This window comes from Aulonocara sp. 'chitande type north' Nkhata Bay, linkage group LG18, assembly GCF_057382095.1.
Source record: "Aulonocara sp. 'chitande type north' Nkhata Bay isolate Kocher_YH1m ecotype deep benthic linkage group LG18, A_spYH_male_GT1.1, whole genome shotgun sequence".
Classification (NCBI taxonomy): domain Eukaryota; kingdom Metazoa; phylum Chordata; class Actinopteri; order Cichliformes; family Cichlidae; genus Aulonocara; species Aulonocara sp. 'chitande type north' Nkhata Bay.
Genome location: NC_141361.1, coordinates 13,152,423 through 13,180,149, shown reverse-complemented (window position 1 = coordinate 13,180,149; position 27,727 = coordinate 13,152,423). Strand labels below are relative to the sequence as shown.

General features: G+C 40.9%; 1 protein-coding gene across 17 annotated transcripts in view; it reads right to left on the bottom strand.

The window, feature by feature from the left end:
• LOC147308127 (receptor-type tyrosine-protein phosphatase F) overlaps positions 1-27,727 on the bottom strand; it is a 159,181-nt gene that overhangs the window by 86,815 nt on the left and 44,639 nt on the right. For 10 of the 17 annotated variants that reach the window (XM_086272191.1, XM_086272194.1, XM_086272192.1 and 7 more), the window contains exons 1-3: positions 13,769-13,926; positions 3,180-3,325; positions 2,256-2,397 (exon numbers count right to left, since the gene is read on the bottom strand). In XM_086272191.1, coding sequence (XP_086128317.1) covers positions 2,256-2,397; positions 3,180-3,325; positions 13,769-13,868 — 388 coding nt within the window. In that variant the 5' untranslated portion in view covers positions 13,869-13,926. Of the gene's footprint in view, positions 1-2,255; positions 2,398-3,179; positions 3,326-13,768; positions 13,944-27,727 lie in introns of those variants that run through there. The other 7 variants (XM_086272196.1, XM_086272208.1, XM_086272198.1 and 4 more) reach the window with 1 other exon arrangement.

The following is a 27,727-nucleotide window of genomic DNA, read 5'->3' as shown; positions in this document are numbered from 1 at the left end:
TAACAATGTTACTATTTTGTTTTTTTTATTGAGAATGGACAGAAAAGTTCAAAAACAATATTACATCACTGTTATTTACACTTGAACAGCTGTTCTCGTACGTTTGGTTGCTCAGCTCCAACACAAACAAACCAACTCGTGATAGTCCTGCTGGAGTACACGCTCCAAAATAAAAAAGGTATTTGTGTCTGCGCTGACAAAGACTTCTTTACTTTGGCTGTCTGCCATCTCACCTTGGACAGGTAAGTAGATGGGGCTTGCATCAGTCTGTACACCGACAGGACCTGTTGTTATGAGCCTGTATTGTTTTGCTTTGTGCAACTAAAACAATGAGCCAAAACTGGTCCAACCATGCAGAGAGGTGACAACTCAGGTATTGCTATTTCACTGATATGATGACTATAGCACTGCCAAACACTTTCCCTCAGTTTAATATAACAACATATATTAATGCATGTACACATAAGTATATGTGTCAATTTCAAAAACTGAGGAGTGTATAAAATACATGTTTCATTTCATTGTGAAAAATAGCAGTAATTAGAAAAATACTTGGCAACTGACTGGATCTGAATTACAAAAGAACCTAAAGTGGTGAAGAGGAAAAAGAATATGCAGTTTGAGTCTATAAAAGCTACCAAGCAGTCAGTCTAGTATGAAGTTAGCATGTCATTAGACAATGCTTGCCATCCTTGTAACAAAAAATAGCAGTTGAGAGGAATTAAAAAAAAAAAAAAAACAACAACAACAACTTGGCAGGTGATCAGACGAAATATCTATATTTTCACAACTGAAACACCTCAGCTGTGACTGTTGGCCATTACATTTTTATAGGACAATGTGTGGTTTGGCTTCACGTTCACAGCTTGAAGCCTGGCACAATATATTCCCTCTTGATTATGATATTGCCAGTCTCACGAGTATCAAGTTCCCTCACAAGGTAACACGGTCATAGTTTAAGGTCTGGCCACTACTCCATGGTGAAAATGTGTGCAGTAAATATGTATCAGTACAGCCTAATAGATAAAAGCATCAAATGGCATGAACCACAGATGAAAGAAAGAAGACAGATAGAAGATGCTTTCATGTAAAGTAAGTCTGCTGGTATAAACAGCTGCTCACTGTCGAGTAAGATCATTTTCCGTATTTCACTGAGTGAGGGACTCCAAACTTGCCCCGTACACAAAGACTATGATTAAGCTAATCTCATTCATATGAGTTTTATGTCATATTGCCCGCATAAACCTATTTGTTTATGAAACAGCATTCTTCGTGATATAGTGCAAAAGAGGGGTAAAAAGAAAACCTTTCTTTGTACTGAAGAAAAGCCCCTACGGGAAGATTATGCAAGCCCAACCGATGATATCACCAAATCAGCGTGGACAGAGAAAAAAAAGGAAGGGTGGGTGTAAGGAAGATGGGATTCAAACTGGGGATGGAAAGGCTGATTTTGAATGAGAGGGGATCTGCTTTAATGCCGGTGTAATGGCTATAGACGGCCTTAATCCTCCCTCTGGCTAGCTCTGGAGCTTTTTCGTTTCCTTTAAAGTTTGTAATGAAATCTACTCCTGTGGTGACTAGCTGCCACATGACAAAATTACAATCAATTAAAGAAGAAATTCGCACCTCTAGGCCCATATACTTTGCACATACACATACATTAACTCTATAGGCAAAAAAAGGAAAAGGAGGTCCATGAAGGTCAAACTAGCCTGCGGGCACTGAGGGTGCTTGTACATGTAGAAACCACTCAAACATCCAAACATTATTTATATGCCTATAAAGAATTTTTTCTTGAAGTTATGTGGACTGGCAGAGAATTATTGATTTATAAACGTTTATATAAGCCATACATGTTAGCATCAGGCAGTATTTACAGCTGCTTTTTTAGATGATTGTGGTTTTGTTTTTAAAAAGTACTCAAATCCAAGTGACCAGCTGAAAGATCTCGCGTTATACCCAAAAACTGTATAAAATTGTCAAAATATATAAAAACATAAGCTAAAGATTGCAGCTCACACATTTGCTGAGCCACTAGCTTATTTAAAAAAATGTTTAACCTTGCAAATTAAGATACTGCAATACCAGGAATTTCACCAATTTCATATGTATGAATTATTAAAGCAAACACTCCTATTTCCTTATATATTGACATAAAGGATTTGAAAACCACAAGCAGCAGGAAAAAAAAGGACCACAGTGAAAGCAAGTGTGGAGAGAGAAACCAAGTGGAAAAAGCAGGAGACTTATCTTACCTTCAAGCACTGTAAGCTTGGCACTGGTGTTGATCTCGCCGGCGCTGTTAGTGGCCGTGCACTCGTAAATGGCTTCGTCTCTGTGCGTGCGCAGAGGTTGGATCCGCAGTACGGAGCCCGAACCGTCGTCAAATTCAATCACCTGAAAAAAACCCCACAGGAAAGTAAAGATGCAGGAACTCCATTTTTAGTGGCCTTGATATTACACTACCTTTATTATGCGATATAAACAACATACATTCCTACATGCAGATTACTTGATTTTTTCTAATGTGGGAGGTGAAGCATTTTTTATTTGTCATTGGTGCTCTTTTACTAGTTTCTATGTATCCCTTCAATCCCCCCTTAATCAAAAGGAAAAATCAGCTGAGGTCACGTCTAAAAACACTGACACAGAACAGAAGAAGTACAAACCAATAGCTCCTCAGGTACCACAGTTATGTAATGTCACAGAGGTAGGAGTGGCCAGAAATGGCGAGAACCCCCAGCTAAAGTATCCCCTCATCTTCAAAGGGGAGCACAAGTGGGAGGGGAAATACATCACATACGTTACAGTGGTGCGTGCCCAGAGATGGTGTAGCCGGGGGACACGGGGGAAAGGATGAGCGTGTGAAAAAACAAACAGAGATGAAACAGACTACATAAATCAAGATGGAGGGAGATTAAAGAGAAAGGAAGATTGTCTAGGTTCCCTTGGAGAACTGAAGAGTCGGTGTGATGCTCAATAACAGGGGCAAGCCATTGTGCGTCCTGTGTGAATGTGTCATTTGTGTGAATGCTGCCAGTCCGCACGCATGTGTGGATGCGTCTGGTCTCAATGAGAGGTTATAAAAGCAGTCTAACGTGCTGTGTTTGCTCCTGCCTGCATTATGTTTGTACATGCAAAGGTGCTCAGAGATGTGAAAGTCACGCATGAGTGCCCACCTCGAAGCGCTGGGAGCTGACTTTCTTGCCTTTCTTCATCCAGGTGATTCTTGGTTTCGGCTCCCCTGTGGCTTGGCACACAAACGATGCAACTCCGCCCGAGATGCCCGTCTGATCCTCAGGGGATTTGACGAAACTTGGCAAGCCTGAGGAAGACGAGGTGAAAGGGATAGAGTAAGGAAAATAAGTTATTGACAGGGAAAGAGGCTGAGACTAAAGGGAGAACTTATCTATCGGTGTCACTTTTCTCCACACAAAGGCAACCCTGAGAAAACCCACACAGGCATTGTTGCTGTGCACACCTGCAGCTCAGTCATGAGAGACACGTCTAGTCTTTGTGTGCTTGTCACTGTATCATGTTCTTACCTTTAACCTGACACATGGTTTAAAACACGACGAAGTTTCTCACTAGAAAAAAATACACTTCTGTTAATTGGGCTGTTTAGCTATCAAATAGTTGGCATATCCCAAAATTGGAGAGTGCCAGCTATGATTTGATACTGTACTGCCGTGGAGAACACCTCCAACTGTGATTTCTCCCATTTGCCTTTAGGGTTCTACAGGGCAACACACTCAGCACCATTGAAACACTCCATTGTCGTATGTACAACAGCCTGTCAAGGCTGACGTGATGCTACAATGTGCATACCTTAGCTCTACGTAACAACTGCAATGCTTTATGCTTTATCTACAGCCTCAGATGTGCATAATCTTGTCTTCGGCACCATGACACAATGTCCCTATTGCAGCTCTGTCAGCTCGTGTTTCATCTCCAGAGTCATTAAAAAGGGAGGTAGGGAACACCTAGACCACAGATGAGCAGACTGCCCCATGGAGACATGCACAAGGGGGTAAATCATTATGCCGTGTACACACAGGAGACGCCAGCTTCCCATTTCTGAGTACACGCTGGGGAGAAATCCAGCAATGGCTTCCACCACTGTTTCTTGTTATAGCATAACATTTGTATTTTTTTTGGAAAAGAAGCATGTGGGGAGGTTCACTATCTGGTTAGCACAACGCTGTAATTTTTTCAGAAAAAGAAGCTCCACCTGCTACATCATCACATTCTGCACTCACTTGGCTAAAGAGAGAGACAGAGGTGGTGTTGGCTGTCCTTGCTTGAGGACATATCCACAGAGGTGCTTCCTTCAATGCAATGCAGCAGTTTTACAATAAAAGGACACGGCAAGCCTGCAGGCAGTTGCGTGTGCATGCATACATACCATATGTTACACATATTTAAATTCAACTGGTTGGAGGAAGAAAGGCACTACCACGGTGTGAAGCACCACAGAATAATTGATCGACATGCAGATGTCAATATTTTCTAGTGACCTTTGTGAAAATATGCAAATTCTATTGATTTGAGGTTATTTCTGCTAAAATATCTTCAAAATGAAATCTTTTGACATTAAAATTTCATGAAATTTAATATTAATTTCAAGTCTTGACATGATATCATGACTTTCTTAGTTTAAAATGAAATGAACAGCAAGCACATATTTATTCTTTCAAAGCTGAGACAACGTTGCCAGTACTTAGGATAAAAAATATAATATAACATAACAGCAGTGTAGGTCAAATAAAAGCTAAAAAACTCATAAGAGTGTGTTACGAAAGGTAAACGTGTTTGTCTCTTGTGATGATGTCATGTTGTTTAAATGCCATGTAACGGCACATAACGGTCATATAACTGTCTAAAAAATGTAACACCTTAAAAAAACCCAAACAAATCAAATGTACTACAGCACAGTAAAGTGTTAATGGGAAGTCAACCTGATGTTGATCTTGTCCCCAAACTCACCTGACATTTGAATTCGATTTTTGATATTTTTTTTTGTCCTGGTTATTTTCAGGAACAAGTTTTAGAAAACAGATTCAGCAACTGCGAAAGCACAATAATCTATAGCATCAGAATGTGGCTGTGACACACATGCATGTGGCGGCAAGACACCTGAGTTAACAAGTCCACCCTGATAAGCATTAAGAGTGTATGCCTGAGCATGCCTGAGCCTGCGCTTGGGTGGTGCGTTGGAATGCTCAAACCCTGATTATCAGCCATCAGTCTTAGAAGAGTTGCTGCCAACATCTGTCTGTTGCAGCAGCATTCAGACTGATGTCAGGGTTTTCACTTTGTTGCACGGATGAAGGATCAGACAGTATTAAAATAGTTCAGCGCACATGATTCAAATTAAAGGACATAAGCTTGTGTATTGCCACACTCATTTAAGTTAGAAACTGCTGGATCTTAGAAATCTTTAGGATTTTAAGGATAAACAGAAAAACAGTGGAAACTGGACTCATGGAGCTTTTCCCGTATTAATCCTCTTAAACAAGCTTCCCCTGAATTTCGATAGTTGACCTGTGACTCACGGGCTAAACTGTGGCAAATTCAGAGCTCTCATCGTTAATCCAGATCTCACCGAGCATCAATCACAAAATCACAAGTCACTGCGGTGTTAATGGTGGTCCTACCACACTCCACTGAAAGGACAGAGGCATTTACTTTTGAACTGCGAGAATTGGTGTTCCTCTGTCAGCACAGCCACCACTGAAGGGTGATATCAAACTGTTGGGTTTGTCAGTTCTTTTCTTAGACAGACAAAATCCAGACTCAACCTTTTTTCTTTGCCTGTGTCCCATTTTCCTGGCTGTCAGACAGTTGTCACATGAAAACAATGGCAGGGACGAGGTGGAAAACACATAAGCCTACCTATGCAAATCTTTCTCTCAGCCACTGACTATGAGTTTTGGGCTGCACTCTCTTTATGCTTTGATACAATACATTCAAAACTCATATCTTGACATGCGCTCTTCTCTCTGGCAATGTGTGGCAAGTGCTGCCATAACCGTCAGGCATAGTGCTTTGCTGCAAGCTGCCAGAATCGTAGGGTTGGGGTTACTGGCTCACGAGTATTGCTTATTTACCAGAATTTGGCCATAATAGAACAATGCTTTAATTAGTATCACTAAACTGGGTTATCAAAATCAAAATCACTCAAATGACTGTTTTAATTACCAAATAAATAAACCAGAAAGATCCTACATGCAAAACAGTGCTGCTGTACACAAACAGCAGCCTGGTTGGTGGAACTGAAAAAAATGTTACTAGAGCAAAAAGCCTTTCATGTTAGAACTAATGAATGGAATAAATGAATTAATCAAAGCTCAAAACAATACATGCAAGTGAAAAACACTCAGTTTTGGACTAATAGGTGTTTCTGGTGTACCCCCACAAATACAGAAAGGCATTAACCTCATTATCAAACAAATTGAAGGGTTATTAGGGAAACAAATGCTAGGCCTTTTTGTTCAAAAACGTCATATAAAGTGCCAGCTTAAACAAGTAACAATATTTAGCATTTATGATTAGTGTGGTGATTGAGTGTATTGAGTGTAAGGTGCATTTTTCTGCACTACTAATGTGAAATTTAAATATGACCTCGGGCGCGGGGTATTGACAAATCTCTATAGATCCTGCTTTTAGAAAACACCAAAGGAGCCTAAAGGCTATGTATGGAGGGGGGATTAAAAAGCTTCTCTCATTTAACCCAAAGCCTGCAGCAGCATTTGTGAGGTCTGAGGTCATTAGACAGATAAAAGGTATTGGGGTTTCTGAACTGCAGGAGGGCAACAGATCTGGGTTTGTCCTGGCTCAGAAATAATCTCAGTGACATATCAGTCAGTATGCACAGTAAAAGCAATGAGCTGTGCTTTGTGTCTCATGCTTGAGCTTATAAAACTGAAAGACTGTTACAACCTTCATTCATTTACTAGTGATATTTTCTTTTGTTGACTCTGGCTAACACCTTTTGTATGCATCATACTTTCCTAAGCAGCCATTCAGTTTGCCTTTTTCCTAGTCGGGGGCCTCAGAGCAATGCTGGTAATAAAAGCAGAGACAGCGGGGAGAGTTGCGTAAATGGCACTTGTGTGGCTAACAATTAGTCTATTCCCAAGCTTGCCAGAGTGCCCAATGAGAGCTACTCAGTAGTGTAGAGTATTAGGGATCGATACGCACATGGCACAGTGAAAACCATTAATTCTTATTAATAATGGATTAGCAAGTTATCATTTTCATGAGGCAACACTTAGTGTAAATTTGTCTGATGGCATCAGCACTGGTTGTTTTAATGGAACACTTCCATTAAGGCCTTTTCAGCCCATTAGCAGCCAACTTGTTTGCAATTAATGCCATATAAAGCTGCCTCCCCTGCAAGTTATTTACCCCGATAAAGTCAACTGCACTTCAGGCTGTTTGTTTAAACCAATAAACATCATGTGTGCTATCTGCACTATGGTTTTTACAGCTGAATGCCAAGCATTGTGTTGTACATAGCACATTTTACAATTATCGGGGAAGAGCCATAGGAGTGGAAGTATGACGAAGCTTTACTATCGGGGCTTTTAAAAGCCTTAAACATCGATATAAGGAGACAGAAGTGCAACCGTCTCTGTGCAAACAGTGCAGCAGTTCAACAGCTATTTAATTTCATGCAGTGTAAATTACGGCTGCAGCTCATATTTTTCATCAATTAATCTGCATTATTTCTTCTTTTTTATCATTAGAAAATGTCAAAATGCCTATTCTAGTCCCCCAACTAAATGCTGCAGTTAATATGGTGAACAGTGCAAAACCCAAATACATGGTTTTAACTACTATTACTACATGATATTTCATGCAAAACACAGAAAAGCATGAAATCTTCAAATTTAAGGAGCAGAAACCAATAAAAGCTTTGACCTTTTTTCCTACCAAACAAAGAAACAAACATAATATATTATATGGACCGGTTCTTCCTATGTTCTACTTTACATGATTTATACAACATGCCTCACCCACGTATCTAACGGTCGCAGTCTGAAGAAATAAATCAGAGATCAACTTGTGGTTCATGCAGACTGGAGCGGCCAAGGATCGAACCACCAACCATCTGATTAGCAGATCATTTGCTACTAACTACAGCCACCGCCGTAATCTCAAAACTGTAACCAATTTATTTTTGCCTGTAAGTTCACTGTCTAGTATTGTCACCTTACTTGGTTTCCGACCCAAGAAACGCTTTTGTGGATGGTGCACTATCATCTCCAGCTCATTAATAGTCAGTTCACGCTGCAGTCCCTTATGATAACACAGACACCAAAGGAACTTACTTTCTTAGAATGGTAGCATAGTGGCTGAAGATTGATGGAGCTTTATATGTGTTATCAGAACGTAAGTGAAATCTCAAGAGTAATGCGATTCATCACGACCGAGATACTGTACTTAAGACAAAATGTCAAAACCTATAGCAGAGACAAGAGAAAAGAAAAACATCAAACTTTCAGTGCCCCCCTGGACCACGAAGACAGGCTTTCTATCAGGCCTTCCAGCTTTCCCTGAATTATTCAAGGCAGTGGAGAAGAAAAAGAACTCTAAGTGCAATTATCCTTCATTCCTTTCTTCCCAGTGTAAGCAACATTAATGTAATAGCTTTCATCTTCTCGGGCCGATTAGGAACGAGGGAGGTATCTCTCAACCCTGTGCATCTCTTCTTGACTGTCAGTCAAATTATGACATTTGAAGAAAGAAAAAAAAAACAACAACCATGTGCTGTGGTGACTTCTGCTTCGAGTGGGCATTTATAGGAACTGTTTAAAAAATATGGAAGGATAAATGTTTCATTGTGTACTTTTTGATGGTGAGAATGTGGGTGTTCCTGATATCACACGATTGGGAGTCTGAGGTGTTTTATTACCTGTGGCATTTAAACTGGCGCCTAACCTAGATCTAGTCAAAGATGATTCACTACCTGCAACTTCTTTCAACCCACATGAGTCCTTAAGGTAAAGATTTCACAGAGATTAGATAAAGGCAGAAACTCCACTATGATTTCTTTGTTGCGCTCTCTGAAGATAAAACTATTTTTGTTGCAGATGCTGTTTTCCCTTTTTTTTTTGAATTATCATTATGAAATGAGGGCAAACCATAATATGTATTTTACAGTTTCCCTTCCTCAGAGCTAACACTCATAATTGCTTGCTGGTGGGAGACTCATTACATTATTTTCTGAATATAACTGGCACAAAGTCTATCACATAATGTGAATGATGTAAATGTGAAATTCAAAAAAAATGGTCCCCATCTTCAGCGAGTACGTTTTCCATCTCGGTGCCACTATCCCACCTACTAGAAAAAACATGCTACAGTAAGGTGTCAAACTCCAAAGCTCATCTGCATAACCCTGGGGCAACATCAACTCACATGTTTGTTTAGTTCGCTTGCTGAAATGTTCTCATTTGCACTGTCACTTAAGTGTCTTTCCCCTCTTTTTGAAACCAAGAAGGATAACTCACTGTTGCATTTGAAGGCATGTGTGGGTGGTAACCTGGGGATACTCTGTAAAACAAAATATGAAGCTGGAGAAGGACATTCTGAAACCACTGTGAATATATAATAAAGCATATTGAAATCCAAAGTTTCTACCAGCACAACGTGCAACTCATTGACTGTTGGGGGGCTTTGTTAATGCTGCTAGTTAAAGTCTATCCTTGGCTCGGACCCTGACATTAATAGAATAGCGTGCAGAAGATGTTAAGTGTGTTAAGCGATCCCGGGAGACGGTGTGTTTGGGGCTCAGCTGCTGAGATGGCTCCTAGCTTCTTCAGAGATTCCATTTTGGGGTGAGCTCATCATCCATCACCGCACACCCCCTTGCGACCCAACTAACCTCATTAATTTGCCTCCCCTAGATTAGCCTTCCCTCTGAGACCACAAGAGCCCCAACCATTGTTTCCGTCTTCACACCCACATGGCCTGGAGGTCTTAAGTAATTCAACTCTCCACTAATCAAAATTGAGGGGGAAATTAAATTATGTTACAGGAGGAACATAAAACACAACAACATGTGGTTTTAAACGGGCGTGCATGTTCTCTGGTGCCCCCCTTATGATTTATAGTCTTAGGTGATCATTTGCAAACAAAATATATCCCACTTGACATATATTCAGGCCATTAGGGTTGAGATAAATGCCTGTAAGCGCAGGACACTCTGAAAGCAAACAATACATAGGTGTGCGCCTCTAAGTTGTCTAATTGTGTCTAATTTAGAGCCAGCTACCATGAATTTCAATTTAACACGTAAAAGGCCTGTAAGAACTACTGTGGTACATTAAGGGAACTAATGTTTCTTTTGGCAATAAGAATATGACGATGATCAGAGAACTGCAATGTCTTTTTCTCATGTGCCCTTCTCTGGAAGGACACTAGACACTAGGAAACGCCTGTCGTCCTGTGGCAATTCTGAAACCAGGACACAACATAAGGTTTGGGTGACTGCCTGTGGCTCTGCTGTTGAGCTCCCTAATTAAACTATTAATCTCACATCATTAACCTCTGATGCCCCTTTCCTCCCTCTATTCTGACATTGCTGCGCTGGCTTATGAAAACAACTTCCGATAATTCTCTCCAACCTCTAAGATTTGTTCCTCGGGCACTTCATCTTATACATGTTGTCCTCTTACCCTATGATGCTTTTCGCAGCTGCTTCCTCAGAGTACATTTTGTATTGTTTGCCTCCTCTCTCATTGTGCCTGCCTGTATGATGTGTGTGGACCCCAGCTGTGCGCTAACTGCATTACTCTCCAAGTGGCTCTCCAAGGTGGATATGGTTACTTTTAATTAAAAAAGAATCAATTTCTATCCCTGTCAGTTTCTGAACTGGGTGACCATATGGATACTTAAAAACACAATCCAATTTTTGCCCCCCCAGCCCCCCATCTGGTCACCCATCTCCAAACCACTTTGGCATCAGTCCATTGTAGCAAATTTAGAAATCACTCTGTGAAGAGTGTTTCATAGGTTTCCTGAGCACATTGCATGGATTTAAAGGCTGTTTTAAAGAATAATAAAAAATTCTGCGCCTTGTTAAAGGGAAAGCCTTTGTTTAAAGCCAAAAAGAACAAAAAACTACTGTTTAAATATATAGCATAGATTGCACATGGGATACCTGTTATTTATGGTTGAGCCATTGTTCAGTAACAATGAAACAATAGTTAAAAGCACTGGTAATCTGTAATTACTCTATTTGCAGTGCAAGGATCATAAATAAGAATCTCAAAGATGCATTGTGGGACAGAGAAAAGTTATTTTAAACTTGTTAATTATGATACAGCTGAAGTAGAGTGACAAGAAAAGGCCCGGACACAAAAGAAGACTCAGCAGTCTTGCCGCACCTCACATGAAAAGCAACCCAAAATTATAACATGAGAAGAGCGAGAGGAGACACATACATCAAAAGCTTATTAAAGCCAATGAAATAACTCACAATGACAGCGCTACAAAAAGATAACCATTACATTTAAGTGCTGGGTATGTGACTTTGAGGCTGACCTTGTGGGCCAGAGGCCTATTGTGTAGAAGGAGGCTGTATAGAGAGCTAGTTGATTAGGCAGAGCTCCCTGGGGATCGATGGGACGTCTGTGATCAGCACTCAGAGTAATCACTCTGTATTGTACACCTATTCAATGATGCTGTAAGATGAATGATGTCAGAAGGCTATAACACTGATAGGGCTCGTGGAGAGTTTCCTGTACCCGTGCTGCTAAATCATGATGAATTGTGCCATCTTTAAGTGTCATGCCAAACAAATAGTATGGAAACAAATTTTGAAATGTATCAGATAATAAACTATATATATATATATATTTATATAGATAAAGACTAATGTATGGTTTCTATCCAAGGGTGTGTTCTGACACTGCTGACACATGTTTGCTACGTGTGGTTTCTCTGCCCGCCTAACTTGTTCAAGGGGGAGACAAGAGCATCAGACTGAATCCATGTAATCAGAAACTTGCCAGGTACTCCGCCCATAATATCTGTCTGGTGTCTGCTCTGTAATACAGGAAATCCAAACCCAAAACATCAGGCTCACATAACTGAGTTACATACAAATTATAGGCACAGAAATGCACACAAACCTGCCATTAGTGGGAGGTGTTATTTTTACACCCCCTCTCACCCCCCAGTGTCTTATTTTAATTCTATGTCTGTTTGCTTTACAGTCTGGATAATAGTAGTCTGGGCCTTTTTCCCATATGTGCTTACACTAACCTACATGCGTATTTAACCCCAGACCACAGTCAGGCTTTTCTGTGAGTTACTTTATGATGTGTCCCTTATTTGTCTATGAATATATGCACATGTGCCAGCTCGTCACATCAGACTATATTTGTACTTTAAATTAAATGTTTCACACTAAATAAAACTAAGACAGAGACAGGGGTGGGGTAAAAAACAAAACAAAACAAAAATAATGCTCTGTTTGAACAGATTAAACACTATTCTGGTTAGCTGTGTATATCTCCGGCCCGTAGAACCATCCAGACTGGTGCGTGAAAGAATCAGCACATTTATATACCATCTTAATTTCTTCTATGCCCATGACGTTGCATTTTTTAACTTGATGATCTCTAAAAAGCACATGCTTTTACTTGTGGCATAAACAGCACAAGTATACAACATAATATCACAGTTAACAAGGTGCACGCACGCAAATAGACGTCTGACATTGCACGTCTTTCTCCCTTTTTATAGAAGAGCACTCTGCCAGGTATTCAAAGACCAAATATGAATTTTCTTTATAACTTCCAGCAACTCATACTTTTTTAAAATTTGGATCAATTGTTAATGATTTTTTTTATTTTGTAGAAGGATACAGTAGTTTTATTTTGGATCATCCACAATTAGTATCTAAGTTGAGCACTACAGCTTCACTCAAGATTCAATTCCATCCAATCAAACTAGAAGCAGAGCAGAGACAGACTTGCCAGACCCCAAGAAAAACAAAAGGCCTGTAAAACTTTTCTGCAAGGTCAAGTTCAGAGCGATGCTGGTCAAGAGTAGACACGCCACAAGAGACAAGGATGATAGCACAGAGCCGAGCGGGAAAAGACAAAGGGTACAGAAAAACAAATCCTATTCGAAACATGTTTGAAAGGACAGGGCAGTGGCTGCATTCGGGTGGGGGAACAGGAGGGGTTGGGGTATAATTGAATTACAGTGACCCTATGTAGTGACCCACTGTAGGTGAGGTCATGTGTTGAATTAATTTCGTCCCTGACCCCGTCTTTGGCAGGGCAGTGCTTCTTGGCTGCGCCCGAGACCCAAAGGTACAGCTGAGGTGACATATCTCTTGGAGCGCTTTCTCTGAGCCAAAACTGTCACTCGGATTGACAACCGGGCACAGAGGCCGATGGATCTCCGCTGCCTGCATTGTGTGCTTATTTTTAGTTGAGATGTTAAAGCTCTTTATACTTGGGGACACGCATTAGACAAGCAGCTATTTCTGTTTGCTGGAATCCACTGAAGGCATGAAATGTAAATGGAATCTATATTCTATTTTAAACAAAGCTCTGCTCTGCACAGCGTGAGAGCTTGCTCTCCTGATGTATTCAGTTAAAGTGCACCTTTGTCACGTGTTAAATTCCACTTATAGCTACGGCAGTCCTTTTAAATCAAGAGAACGCCTCTAAATGAAGCTTAATGTGTTATTAGACGGTGGGAAAGCCAGGGCAGAACTTCACAGGTACATGAGCATACTTACTGTCTGCTAGAGAAGAGAAGACTATGCAGCTGAGTAAAAGCAGGAACAGCAACGCCCCTCTGGGGAGAAGGGGCCCTGCCAGGTGAATATTAGGCACCATGTTCAAAGTTGGCACTGCTCCCTCCTCAGTCCCCTGCTAGACGCGTCCCACTCTGACAGGATCAAAGACTAACACCTGGGAGAGCAAACACATGCAGAACAGGGGTACAGAACCATTAGTATTCAAACTCACGCTATATTTGCATATATTTGAATGAGCATAATAACACAGTAATGCAGAAATATCAAAAGCAAGTCTCAAAGCAGGACCAAAGACACAGAATCTTTGTATACTTGTAAGAAAACAACAGCAAACGTTGCTGGAGATCTTTGCTCGCGATCAACAAGGCATCTAGTACCCACAACAAATCCTGCTCGGGGCAGGGGGAAGTAAGCAAAGTGAATGTAACACAAAAAGTACATCAGCAAAGGAGTCGGGGGGAACAAATGCTGCACAGTTTTACAGAGAAATTATTGGGAAAAAATAAAAAGAACAAAGGGGGGGTGGAGGCGAGCTTAAGCCTCTCAGCGCACCTCTTACAAAGGGGATCAGTTAAAACCCCAGTGGACCAACTAAACACAACTCCCCAAAGACCACCTTAATGTTCCCCCATTAGGAAATTGAAACGGTGACCAGATGGGTTCGAATCACACAAAGTGCAGGGATCTCAGAGTGACATGTATGCATACATAAACACTTAACATATAACACACCCCAAGGGGGACATGGCTGACCAACAAGCCTGCAGCAGGTGTGCCACAAATGAACAACAATTAAACGAGACAGAGAGCATTTCTCCTTTGTGTTAAGTGGAAACAGAAAAATCAAAAGCTGTCCCTCAAATGGAATGGCACAAGAACCGATGCTTTGTCTTTTCAGGAATTAGATTTAGTGAAGGAAGATTACTAAGCCAACTGATTAAGAATTTAGATATATGACCTTAAGTTTGTTACAGCCTCCAGTTTCGATGCCTAATGCTATTATAAACAAAGTAACTGCGTATCTCCATTAATGAGCTAACTAAATTTCTTATCCCTACTCCCTTGCCCATGGCCATCTGCGATGAGTAATCATAATGCTGTAAAAGAGAGCACAATATGGTATAGATAGATATCTCTCTTTTGATGGAATTAAAGCAGAATCTCCAGAGGACTTAAAAAAAACTGAATTTAAATGAGAAAAGTTCTGAAAGTTTGACTAAATCTACTTTTGTCTTAAAGAGAGCAGCCTGGTGATGATTCTGTACAAAGCTTCTACAAGAAGAACTGAACAGAAAACCCCAAAATCTAAGTCGGTCTTGTTCAGTCTCACTGCTCAGTTCACTGCGGTGGCTACACAGTGCCGTTTGCTGATATGTGTTAAAAGACAAAGCGCTCACAAAGTGGAATATCCTGAGGCTGGGTGGCCAGTCAGCTCCAGTCTATTCAGTTTAGCTAAATACGTTAGAGCATCAGGAACACAATGCCTCCAGTATCTCGTGGAGGAAAAAAAACTCTTAATGCTGTGGGCTCTAATCCTGTGGAGGTGTTGAGCAGCCCATTACTCATGTGGCTGTTTCAATGCGGGTAGAAACAAATAAAAAAATAAATAAAAAAATGCACACAACGGGCAACTCTTCGACCGCCCTCTTTGTTAAACAAGGCAGCTGAAAACAGTCTATACAATAGCTATTAGATAAAGTTATTTTTCTTTATCTGAGATCTGCTTTCACCTCCTTTGACATGTCACTGGGCAAACAAAAAAGCAGGCACGACCGAGTTAAAACTATGTGAAGGAATGCACGCGAGTCCCTGCTCATGCCTCACCTGGCCACAGTAGCAGACAGCCATCACTGACAGCTAGCTCTTTATCACCGTTTGTCACTTAAAGGAATGTTCCTCTAGGCTTTTATGTCTGCAAAGCCAATCTTTTTTTTTTTATTCTTAACAAACTTGGCGTCTAAGGAATTTCCAAACACCGTGTACAGTCGACATCATCTATCGTCAGTGAAAGTTCAAGCTGTGATCGTATCAAACTGTATTATACTCCTCCCTGCACGCAGAGTTTTGGAGAATACCCACAAGTGCAGCGGAAATCATTTAAAACCCCTGTGGCAAAATAATTTAAAAAAGAAGCCTCCCTCTGCGCCTTTCACCTTAACTGGTAATGAGAAAGCGGTTTATTGTCGCTGTGTTAAAGCTGTTGCAGTGTGGGGAAGAAAAAGATACACAAACACTCGGCTCGGGGTGCCAAAGAACTGGATCACACCACCACTCTGTAACTGGTATTAAAGACATTTAGAACCCGTTTTTATTTCAAGCTAATACCTCAAGTTAGCTTTGCAAAAAGAAAAAAAGAAAAAAGTTTGTTGGCCGACAAATTTGTTTTGACGTTCGTTTCTGTGTACACCAGTGCTGCGCTGGTTCACGTTGGTGGGTAGAGAAAGAGCGAGGCTGATAGAGCTGGCTACTTGCCGTGCTCCAAACCCTTAGCGGTGGAGGGATATCTTTCACAGCAGATGCCAGAGAGAGGCAGATGCTTTTCATCTTCAATAAGACAAATTCCTAGAGCGAGGTTTATTCTTTATTTATTTACCTACTTATTTATCCCAGTGTAGCCTGGTCCCTCCCTGCTGCACACGAATACTACGGGACAACACTTGCCACTGTGTCCATTTGTGTTCTGGCAGCAGTGCAAACGAGAGGAGGACAGGGCACCAAAGTGGAAAGGGTGCAGTGTGATTCGAAATCTGAGCAAGTGGCTCGGCACACAAGGGGGCATTGTTTGCGAGGACGTGGGAGAGCGCGAGAAAAACAGTAGAAACGTTTAGGGGTGGCTGTCTGCCCCCGTGCAACTGTATATGAATCCTTCTGTCTCGCTAATGATTTCACCCCAAAGCCTGATTTGTGTGCGCGAAAGAGTGACAAAGTAACCAGTGCATATTTACTGCTTAACTGATCGTCCAGATCATTTCAGCTGAGAGACGATAATTAATGTTCACAATAATTAGTCTGCTAAATTCAGGAGATAAACTGTTTTACAGCAACAACAATTAATCCAGTTTGAAAATGAAGTGCACAAACAAAGCTGATTCTTCATGAATTACAATGTGAAAACATGCATCGAAGTTCTGCATATTTTACATCTGTCAAGATTAATTTTCTAGCTAACAATATTTGGTTTGACATTTCCTACTTATATACATATATATATTGGTTTAAACCAAACATACTCCGCTGTCAAGTTAAAGCAGTTTATAATGAACAGAATTTCTACTGTAGGCAAGTTTATGGAAACACAATTAGCAAACCACCCATGACAAGGTGTCCAGATACAGGGAAATAATAAATGCGGCAAAGCCATAGATTTGTTTGTGTCCTCCACCTCATTATCACTTGTAACACACACACACACACACACACACACACACACACACACACACACACACACTTTAATAAACTAAGGGGAGGCCAGGATTAATAAATTCCAGTCTCAAATTTCCTAGACTAGCAAACTGCTGTTAAAGTGCAGAAATTCTCAACAAACCCAGACTTTTTCTTTCTTTCTTTTTTTTTAAAATTTACTCCACATAGTTTGAGATGTAAGTAATGATTCGGAGGCCCGCAGCTACGTGAAACAATTTATGGTGCGACTGTGGTTCTCTCCAATTTGTCAAAGTGCCAAGACCACGCATCCTATAGGGAAGTGATTCTGCAGGAATGGCAGTTTGGTGAAACACAAAGGGAACATGAAAGAGAAGAATCAGTTATTGAACTGATGAAGCAGAAATGAGCCTAAATATAATGCTCCCATTCAACAGGGCATACAGTGACTTACTTCTTATGGAAGCTTTTTGAGCCTTAAGTGTCTGTGGAGCTACATACGATACAATAGGCAGAAGAGTAAGCGGTTTAGTGATGTAAAGAAACAATGGCAGGGTAATATCTAAAATAGTAAACTGTAGAGGACAAAAGAGCTTTGAGTGAGCTCAAAAGGAAGGGGAATATAGACACTTAACAGACACCTATCCCGGTCGCCTTGTTTGTCGTCCACGTCAGTTGCTTGTCATTTAGGTTATTAGTCCCTGTGAATGTGTGTGGCAAGGGTGTGGCCACCCATACAGAAATGTCAGTTGGCAGACAGACAATGCAGCTGCACACAGAGAGAGCCCGCAGCCTGAGTAAACACTACTATTACGCTAACTACAGGTAGCATTTCTGCTCTCCAATGTCTCTAACCCTCCTACTCATGTTCTCTATTTCTCCGTCTCTATTTAATGGGTCATCCTGAACGCTGGGAGGTGGGACAGCTGAGATATATGGCTAGCAGCGTGGGGAGCTAATCACGGCCGTCTCTGGGGCTGATAAACCCAGACCAAAGAGGTTTGTGTTGGCGTAACCTGCAAAGGCTCCATAAACACAGTTACAAGCTGAATTTCAACAGCGGTGTTTTGGCCGTTGATTAGTTTTCCATGCCCTAGAAGGCTCACACTCCCTTTTTTTTTTTTTTTTTTAAACCTCAGCAGTGAACACAATATCACAACACCTGTGAGAATTACTCAAGATGGTGAGCACCATATTGTAAAATGAAAGTGCAAAGTAACCAAATTAGGTTTTCCCTCTGACTCGAAAAGCCTTGCTGTGTCTACAGACATGATGGTGCACGTCCTTTTTACAGAGCTGCAACAAGACTGCACTGAAATTCCCCCTAACAAAGGGTAATGTCCTGTGACCTATCGAATTTTACAGCCATTCTGTTTACAAGCTGATACCACAAAGTTAATTGTTAACACATTATTGCAGAGCTCAAGATTACAAGACTAAAAGACACCTACAACAGACTTGTGCACTTAAGTTGAGCAATAGAAACGATGGCGCACTGATTGTGCTGACCTACAATGAAAGCATGTGTAATAAATCAAGGTATCTTTCTGTCTAGAAGTTTATTTACCACCATTTAATAATGAGGCAATATAGGAGATGTGTAAATTTTAAGTCGACATTTACGCACAGTCTCCATGATGCGTTTTGGCGTCATTTGTGACGCATGAGGGGCAGACGTGATGCATCACGCTACTGTTATTGTCTAACGCAAGCGGCAACTTGCCTCTCAGCAGAATACAAACACCACTGCATATTGGCTTTTCCCATATGATACACTATCATCTGCAATTTGGCCTGATTATATGAACATTTAACAAAAATTCAGACACTTCCATAAATTTCCAAGTGTGGATTTACAATCGGCTCTGTTGGGCTACCAATCTTTTCAACTGCAAATCAATCTGGGCATGAATTACAATGATATGTACTACACATAGTAGAGAAGACATACCAAAGTGTCACTTCCATTTGAATTTATTGAACAAGGATTATTGGCGTTGTGGAGCAGCACAGCAAAGAGAAAATAGCTTACACAACAAAGTGCTTGCTGGCCAAAGGGGTCTGCAATAAATCAAAAGGCAGGCTCAATGTAAAACATACATTCATCAAATAAAAGAAATGCTGCATGTACATGAACCAATCAAGTGCATTAAATAGCAAGTTTTTCCTTCCTTAGCACCCATTTAAACCAGCTCACTTTAAAAACTACAGTCCAACATTCAAGTAAGAAGGTGAATTACAAAAAAAATGTGTCACTCTGTCATCTAAAGGCCGTTTCTTAACTCTACAAGCCTTGTATGGAAAATTCAATGTGAATTTTAGAGATTCTCTCATAGTAAGCTACAGTTTTTGGAGAAAACTACTATAAGCAGAAGGTTTTTCCAACAATTTCAGCCAGATTTTTCTCAGTTTTAAGCTTCCTTCAGATGCTCCCTTATTCGCAAGGGCTCGTCGCAGCGGATGAATCGGCATGTTCTGATTTGGCACAGATTTTACGCTTGAAGCAAACAGTTCCATGGATCTGTGCTTTTTCCCAGTTTTGAACTGGAGCTCTTTCACATGTTAGGCAAATGTACTAACCCCTACATTAAATTGACTGAATCTGGTGCACAACTTTGGATGGTTAGAAGTTTAGAAAAAGTATTGGAAAAACTAAAACGTTAACAAAAGTTATGTGTTCCAAAGCTTCTGACAAAATTAAATACACAAGACCAAAAAAAAAAGCAAAAAAATAATCAAACTAAAAAGGCACAAAGTTCATGTGTACAAACAGCATGCAAGTATAACATCCATGGGGCCAGGCTGCCTCTTCTTTCTCTTAGAAAGTAGAGGTGCTGAAGTCCAACATAGATTTGTGGATAACGCTTCAAAAGTGTGTGCAAAAAAGAGGCCTACAAACCTCGCTCGTCTATATCAGCTATGTTAGGAGGAATGAGGCAAAATTCCAGAGTTATTTGTGAAAAGCTTGTTGCAGAATAATCAAATCATTTGACCCATGTTAAATAATTTAAAGACAATGCTACCAAATAAGCATAGGATGTATGTTAACTTCTGACACCCGAGGAATGCAATTTATTAAATAAAAGGTGACATAAATAATTCTAAAGCTATTTATCTGACATATCATATTCTTAGAATAAAGTCAAGATTTTAAATAACCCAAGGCATGGATTAAATGTCAACCAATGTTAAATATTGAGTTTAAATGTAATTGGCCAAGGGAATAAGCTTCCAACTTCAACTGAACATAAAATCTTAATGTTATTTAGGCCAAGCTAGAATTGCTCAAAGTGGGGGCCTAAAAACTGAGCATGGTAAAAGCAAAGCTTTCTATTTACTTCAGGGTCTCTAATAGTGTATAAAGCCCACAGCCTTGCCCTAGCTGAGAGATTTAAATAGGTTTTAAGATTTCTTTTTGTTTAGTATTTATTTTAGTGATGTCTAGAAATGAATTAGTGAATAATTAATTGCTTCTGTGCAAATAGCCAAACATTAAATTAGCAATATAAACTGAGACACATTCTCAACAGCAGATGTGCACATATATATCAAAAGAAAATTCGCACTGTCGGGCAAGAAAGATGAGCTAAGACGTCACTACTTGACAGTTAGCTTGTGGACAGATGGTGCCATAAAATGACTAGGCAGGCAGCACAGAAGGCATGGACCCCCCACTCCTCCACCCCTTCGCACCACGCAGAGGACTTCAATCCCCCACCTCCTGGGCAGAAAGCCTCGTCTCCGTCAGCAAAAGACAAACAGAGTGAAGGCATGTGCACCCAAAGACTGGTAAATATAGAGCTCCATAGATCAATAACTGGCCAAACAAGAGGCAGTTGTTCAGGTTCAGCTCATCCATGGATATAATGTGGACAGACTGCAGTGTCCAGAAACAGCAGAAATTTTCCAAAAGGGAAATATTGTAAGAAGTTTAGTTTTAAATGCATATATTTTTTATTTTTTTACATTTGGCACTAAGGTGGGAATATGGGAGCAAGCTTTGTATAGTGTATGAGGATTTCATACTATTCAGCGGGTGTCTGCACTGTTCTAAATCAATTACCTCTAGTCAGTCACTGTTTGGGGTAGGGGGTATTGTAAATCAGCTTGGTGTCAGCCCAGATTAGTAACTGTAAAGCGCTGGGAGTGAAGTTCTTTGGCTGGCATGGACCCTCCAGAGGCCGACATGAGAAAGAAGCTGTGGCCTTAGTGTTCGATGACAGCACAGCAACTGGTTATTGTTTGCCACAATGCTTAGTAAGGTTGGGGTGTATGAGGATGTATATAATGAGACTGGCAGATAATTTACGAAGCTTCTTCCCTTACTTTAGTGTATCCCATAAAAAGAAAATAATGCAGGACTTCAGAGACTATTGGATTTGCAATTTTTCATAAAATTAATAAAATTCTTTGATGTGTCTAGAACTTAATTACACTGTTTTTTTTTATTGAGAGGTATATCTATATTGCACACCCTAACTTTTGATTGCACATATTCACCAGACTTCTACCGATGACTATTAAGAAAAAGTGGTCATTCATAAATGAAGGAGTGAATGTTTATCTTGTTGCGATCTTGCAAGCAGCTCCTTATCTCACTACATCTGTTTATGCAGATCTACCTCGAAGGAACTGCTAAGTCAGCCACAATAACACCTTTGAAAATCAACCGCTAAACACAGACGTGAGGGTGCGCAGCTGTAGACTGTATTTATTTTATGACACAGAATGTCCTTTTTTATACAATAGCCTACTGAATGGGCTTTTGTGTTCTCAAAGGTAAAACTCACAGATGAAACTGTGCATTGACATAACTTATTATCTATCCCTACATTAGGGCATGTAGGAGTAAAAGGGAAAACAATCCACTGCGGTCTGAGGTACAGAAGAACAAACCCTGTGTTGACACAAAGAATGGTTAGACTAACTCGAGGCATAGTGGGAAAAGCACCTTGTATACAAACAGGCATTTATACCAGGTGCACAAACAAGAACACAAACGAATGCTATTCTGAGCTCTACCCTGAAACAAAAACTCCAGGTGTTACACAAAGGAAAGCTAAGACTCATGGCCAACCTGAAACAGTTAAGACTGGGCAGATTTAACTTGGGTTAGCTGCAATTGCAAATGTGGAAAAAACAAAATCCCTCAAGGTCCTGGTCCAACTTGTGTCCTGCCTTGGATTCCAGGCGGCTATCCTCTCAGCTACTGTCTAACGAGTGAAAAGAGGCAGATTCTAATAAGCTGTTCTGTCTTTCTGTCAGTCTCCGTTTCTCCATCCCCCTGCTTCCTCCTCTCTCTCCCTGACCATGCCTTCTTCTCTGTCTCTTTCTCTCTGTCTCAGCCACGAGCCAGTCTGCTGGAGCAGATGGAACCATATATCCCCATCGCTCACCAGAGGCCGGAGGATTTAAAATGTAAAAGAGATGAGTGTGGAATAGACAGAGGCCATTCGATAAAGGGCAAGAGAAGCAGGGACTCTCAGCTTGGGCAATGTTCATCAAATGAGGATAATGCTAGCAGGAAGTAACTATGCTCTAGAGCTATCAATTAGGAAGATGTAGGCTCTAAACTAACTCGGCATGTCTGCCAATAAGTTTCTAATCTAACATATTCTTCTACATGATATGAACATGAGATATCGACAAGTGTCAGGGTAGACAAAACCAAATTTTACAATACCAGAAAGTTATTAATATCAAATATAAACATCAGTTAAATGCTGTACGTGCTTTAACAAGAAACAACAAATTAACTTGATTTAGCTCATAAGATTAGAACAATGCCTCAGGTTCTTTGCTGGGCTTTTTTTTTAGCCGAATTTTTTGTTATTAAAAATAATAATAATAATAATAATAAAAGTAGATGATTAGTTGTAGTCCCAAACCAACTGAATTCTGATTGGTGCTTACTAGTCACAGGCAAAAAATAAATGAATTACAATAGTAATAATTAATTAAAATAGTACTTGGCTATCTGCTCAGATTGTGTTAGATGGAAGTTTGGAGGTAGACCTGCCTTCCTCTCCTCAGGCCACCTTTCAGGTAATGAGAAAGTATCTGGACACGGCATCTGTCGTCTGGGAAAAGATTCTGCTTCGTCCTCCATCTCTGGGTGGCAGGTTGACGGACAGGAAGAGTGAAGAACAACAGGCGGCCGAGGTCGTGAGCAGTACAATCGATCGCCAGCTGACTAGTAAGGTCCATTATACTGACAGGCCAGAGCCACAACACGACGACCTGCACTTCACCAACGTCCTCATTACTACCTATGAATCTCTCTCTGGGACCAATCTCTCTGGCCCTCGGCCCCTTCTTGCTCTATCTTGCTTTCTCTCTACGGTCCATCTCTCTGGGTAAAGCACAAAAATCATTTTCACTGCCAGTCTGATGGAAGCGTTTCAAAGGAGGAAAAAGCCACACTTAAGCACATGCACTTTGTGTTTATGCACTAGTTTAAGGAATAAATGCAAAAGAAAGACAACATGGGGTATTACATATTGTGAAACACGGGGAAATAAAGCTGAAATGTAAATTCAAGCCTGTGCTATCCTGGAAAGAATTTTAAGTGTCTGCAAAGGAAAACCTCTACCATATTAAACACTTCTTCAACCATCACCCTTTGCCTCTAGTTATACTGAAATCCTTAGTCCTTGGAAGACTTATTTATACTCTCTCCTCTACCCCACCCCCTTCCACACAGATAGGATTTACCTGCAGCTGAGACAGCCCGTAGACTATCAATTACCGCCAGTGTAGAGTCACTGTTCTGTAGCTTCACTAACAAGACGTTGACACAAAACACACACACAGTACACACAGTGTGATTACAGACCTCATCGACGCATCCAGTTAGAGAAAATCCAGGCTGACTATGAGTCAGACGATTTTAATGACTAATCAAATTGTTCGGTAAGAATCCACTTCATAAAATAATAATTAGACAAGGGCTTCTTCAGAGATTCAGTGCAAACTTACAAATACATCCAATGCAGTAAACTGTTCTAAAGTTGACATAGACAGACTTTCATTTGTGGTTTCACATGTTACAGCAGCACAAAGAACAGGAAGAAAAGTGAAGTAGAACATAACATGCCACAGATTTATTGCCATTTATAGACGAAAAAACACAAAAAAAGCTAAAAAACCAAGTAAACCTCACTCACGGTCTAACCAATCTTTATAGTCACTAATACACATACATGCTGCTCAAAGACATCTTGGGTTCGTAAAAAACAAAAAAGACATGCAATGTGGGACCTTTACTGAAGTCACTCTGTTTAGATGTGATTTCAGACTGTTTGCAAAGTGCTCAAAACAGAGATCTCACCAAATTTCTGCTGACATGTCATCTCACTCTGTGACAACGATTAAACCGAACACCAGGACGTTCCGCGTACAAGAAGACGTGCAGGGACAGGTCCTGTCAGTCATCTCAACAGATCCACCCTGACGCCTAAAGTGCTTCTGTCAGGTCAGCAAATGAAAAGCCATCACAGCCAATGTTGCAGTCGCCATGATGAGGTCATCCCGTAGACTGGTTAAATGCTATCTTGCCAAGTCCTGTTAAACTTGGCTGAGCATGTTTAGGCTGAAGGCGTCAGCTTTGATTCCCAGGCTTAGCGTTTTGTTGATGCACCATCACAGGAGATAAACAGTGAGCCGGGAACCAGAAATGATGCAGGGGATGTAGGCTAAAACCAAATGAAACACTTGAGTCTGCAATCAGTAATGCTCGGTCACGTACCGAGTCCATACAGGCCACCGTAATACTGTGAAGTAAGATCTGAGAAAGCGAATTCCTTTTAAGTGAGCCATCGTGTCTAGTCGTGGCAGTAGCATTGGAATAACATATTCGGGTCAAAAAGCTAATGAATGTGCATTAACAATGACTTTTATGGAATCGCTCTATAAAGCACAACATTTTCACAGCTCCCCGTCAAACCATTAAAACCACAAAGCTCAAGAGATACTGAACCAGAGGGATCATTTTTATAAGACTTTGACCAACAAGTACAAAATGTGTTATGCATTATTTACCTCATGCAAGAAACAGATCGCTCTAACAGCAAGTTTAAAGTCCTTTCTCTGGTATAAACAGTCAACTTGGCATATATTTGAATTTAATTTCATCGCACAAAATGCAAAGGGGCTTTCCTCACTGGTTATCCATATACTTCCCCCTTCCTCAACCAGTCCTCTTGTCTAACAGTCAGCCAAAGCGGCCAAGTCTCCCATGTTTACTAATGTAGAGGCAACCCCTTTATCAGGGAAGAGATTTGTAGGGAGGAGGCAGGGGATTAGCCATCAAATTACCAGGCAGACAGCATCCCTGCTCCAGGGTTGTGAAGCAGTAATCTCTAAGGCTAAAGGGGGAGATCCAGATAAAGGTTTTGGGATTGGTGCTGTGGAACTCCAAATTGTGCATAGGCAGAATATACAAGTGTGTTTTAGGGGTTCAATATTTTTAAGCAAGCTTTCCCTTCAGTTGTTTGTTATGGAAACTACCTTCACAGAACAAGACAAGACCACATCGCATGCTTTCATGATGTTGGGCTTTGTGGCATCACAACCAAGCCCAACACCCCACAGCGCAAGTCTAGAGGAAAAGCTTTTAAGTAGGAATGCTGTAGCTAGGCAGGGCTGGTGGAATTAAGATTTCAGTGGCATTGCCCATGGTTCTTGTATTATCACCCTCCCTTAAACAAGCAGTGCTCTCCTCAGAGAATACCCCCTGGACACAGGAATGTTTCATCAATGCCGCAGCCTCCAGCATCCTTCCCGGGCCACAGTGGGCCAAGAGGCGCTGCGCAGGCAGGCTATAAATAAGTCAGGCGTTATAATGAAGCCAAATGAATCTCCATCCATCTTCCCAAAACAAGCCTGGGACCCAAGAGTTCTGCAGGAGGAAGAGTTATTACCTGTGTTTGAGGATTGAGCCACAAGATGAACAAAAACTAAATGTTTGATCTTGAACGCATCCCACCACAAAACACACATTCTGTGCTCTCCAACGCAAGCATGTCCAAATCCGTGTATGAGTAGCCAAGAGTGTGAAGACTCGTTATTTCATTAGAAGTGACACGCGTGGGCTGATAAAAGAAGTGACAGGAGGGCTGATAAAGTAATGAAGCAGAATGTCGGGTTTAAGCACAGCAAGGCATTAGAAGAAATTGGGAGGCTGAGCAAACAAAGGTGCTGGTGGAGGCCCAGGGATAAATCAGCCACATGATTATACTTCCTGAACCAAGCACAGAATAAATTAAGCCTACATTTTTTTTTTTTTTGTGCAGTTAAGCATCACAGTTATCCCGCCATAATGAAGAGGAAGGTAAAGCTGCAAAGTTCATTTCCCTTTAATGGTCGTCCAAGAGGAAGACATCTGACCTTGTTTTACTCCAGTGAAAGACACTACCTCAGCAATAAGATCAGTATCAGTGTGCCATGGAATAACTGAGTGACATAACAGTTTAGTGCATGAATACAATCATGCAACAGAGACAACAGTGATCTCTAGCTTTCTCCACTTTCAGAAAATAGTTTAATGCATTACAGAATTTCTATTTGCCATGGTCACTGGACGTTTCGGACCTGCGCCGTCGCATAGTGCACATATACAAGCGTGAGCTTTGGCCTTGTCATACATGCAGACTACAGAAAAATGCAGCTACCCCTGGAAATGGAGGCTGTTTCAATCAATGTGGAGGCGTAATGGGATGATGTGGAATTGAAATGAGTTTTGTGCAAGGGGGAAAATGTCCTCTCTGACAAAGCGGATTTGTGTTCCCGTTGAGAAACCCATGGCTGTAATGCAAAAAGCCAAGGTTTAAATGAAAGGTGCAAGGCTATGAGCACAAAACAGACCTCTGATGGTAAGCTGTAACAGGCCATAAAAGATACATTTAAAATGCAGAATAAAATATATAATGTAAACAGGAGCGCGGAAAAGGAATGAAGGGGAGGAAAGACAAGAATGTAATCTACGCTCCGAGCGCCCAGATTCGCTTCAGTTCACTTTTAACAATGACCGAAAGCTACTCTTTAACGGATGTAGTGTTTGTTTGTTTGTTTGTTTTAAACAGGACTATTTCCATTCATCGCTTACTTACTTACAACAAAAATAACAATGCCATCCCTAAAATAAACCTGTCTCGGATATGATCTCGTGTCAAAACCTCAACGTGTGTGCGGATGTCAAAGGATACGCAAAGACCTACTTCGATCAAATGAGCTCTCTGCTTGGGGCAGCTGAGAAAAGCATTCTTGTCAAAACACTGGTGATTTTAGTGGTAAAGAAGGGCCTTTTTTTCGAAACCTTCTCCTCAGCACCTGTCACAACGAATAAGTCGCTGTCTGCAAGAAGGAAGTGTCACAAATAAAAGCACAAAGTGACTATCAGCACAGCTAGCACATCACACAGGCAGTGGACGCTGATTGACATCGCACGTTATGCGGGATGTATCTGTCACACTCATAAACATGTTAACTGTGTAAACATGTTTATTTAGTATTGAGAATTGGGCCTCGTCAACATAAAACAACTACCTATGACCTTGT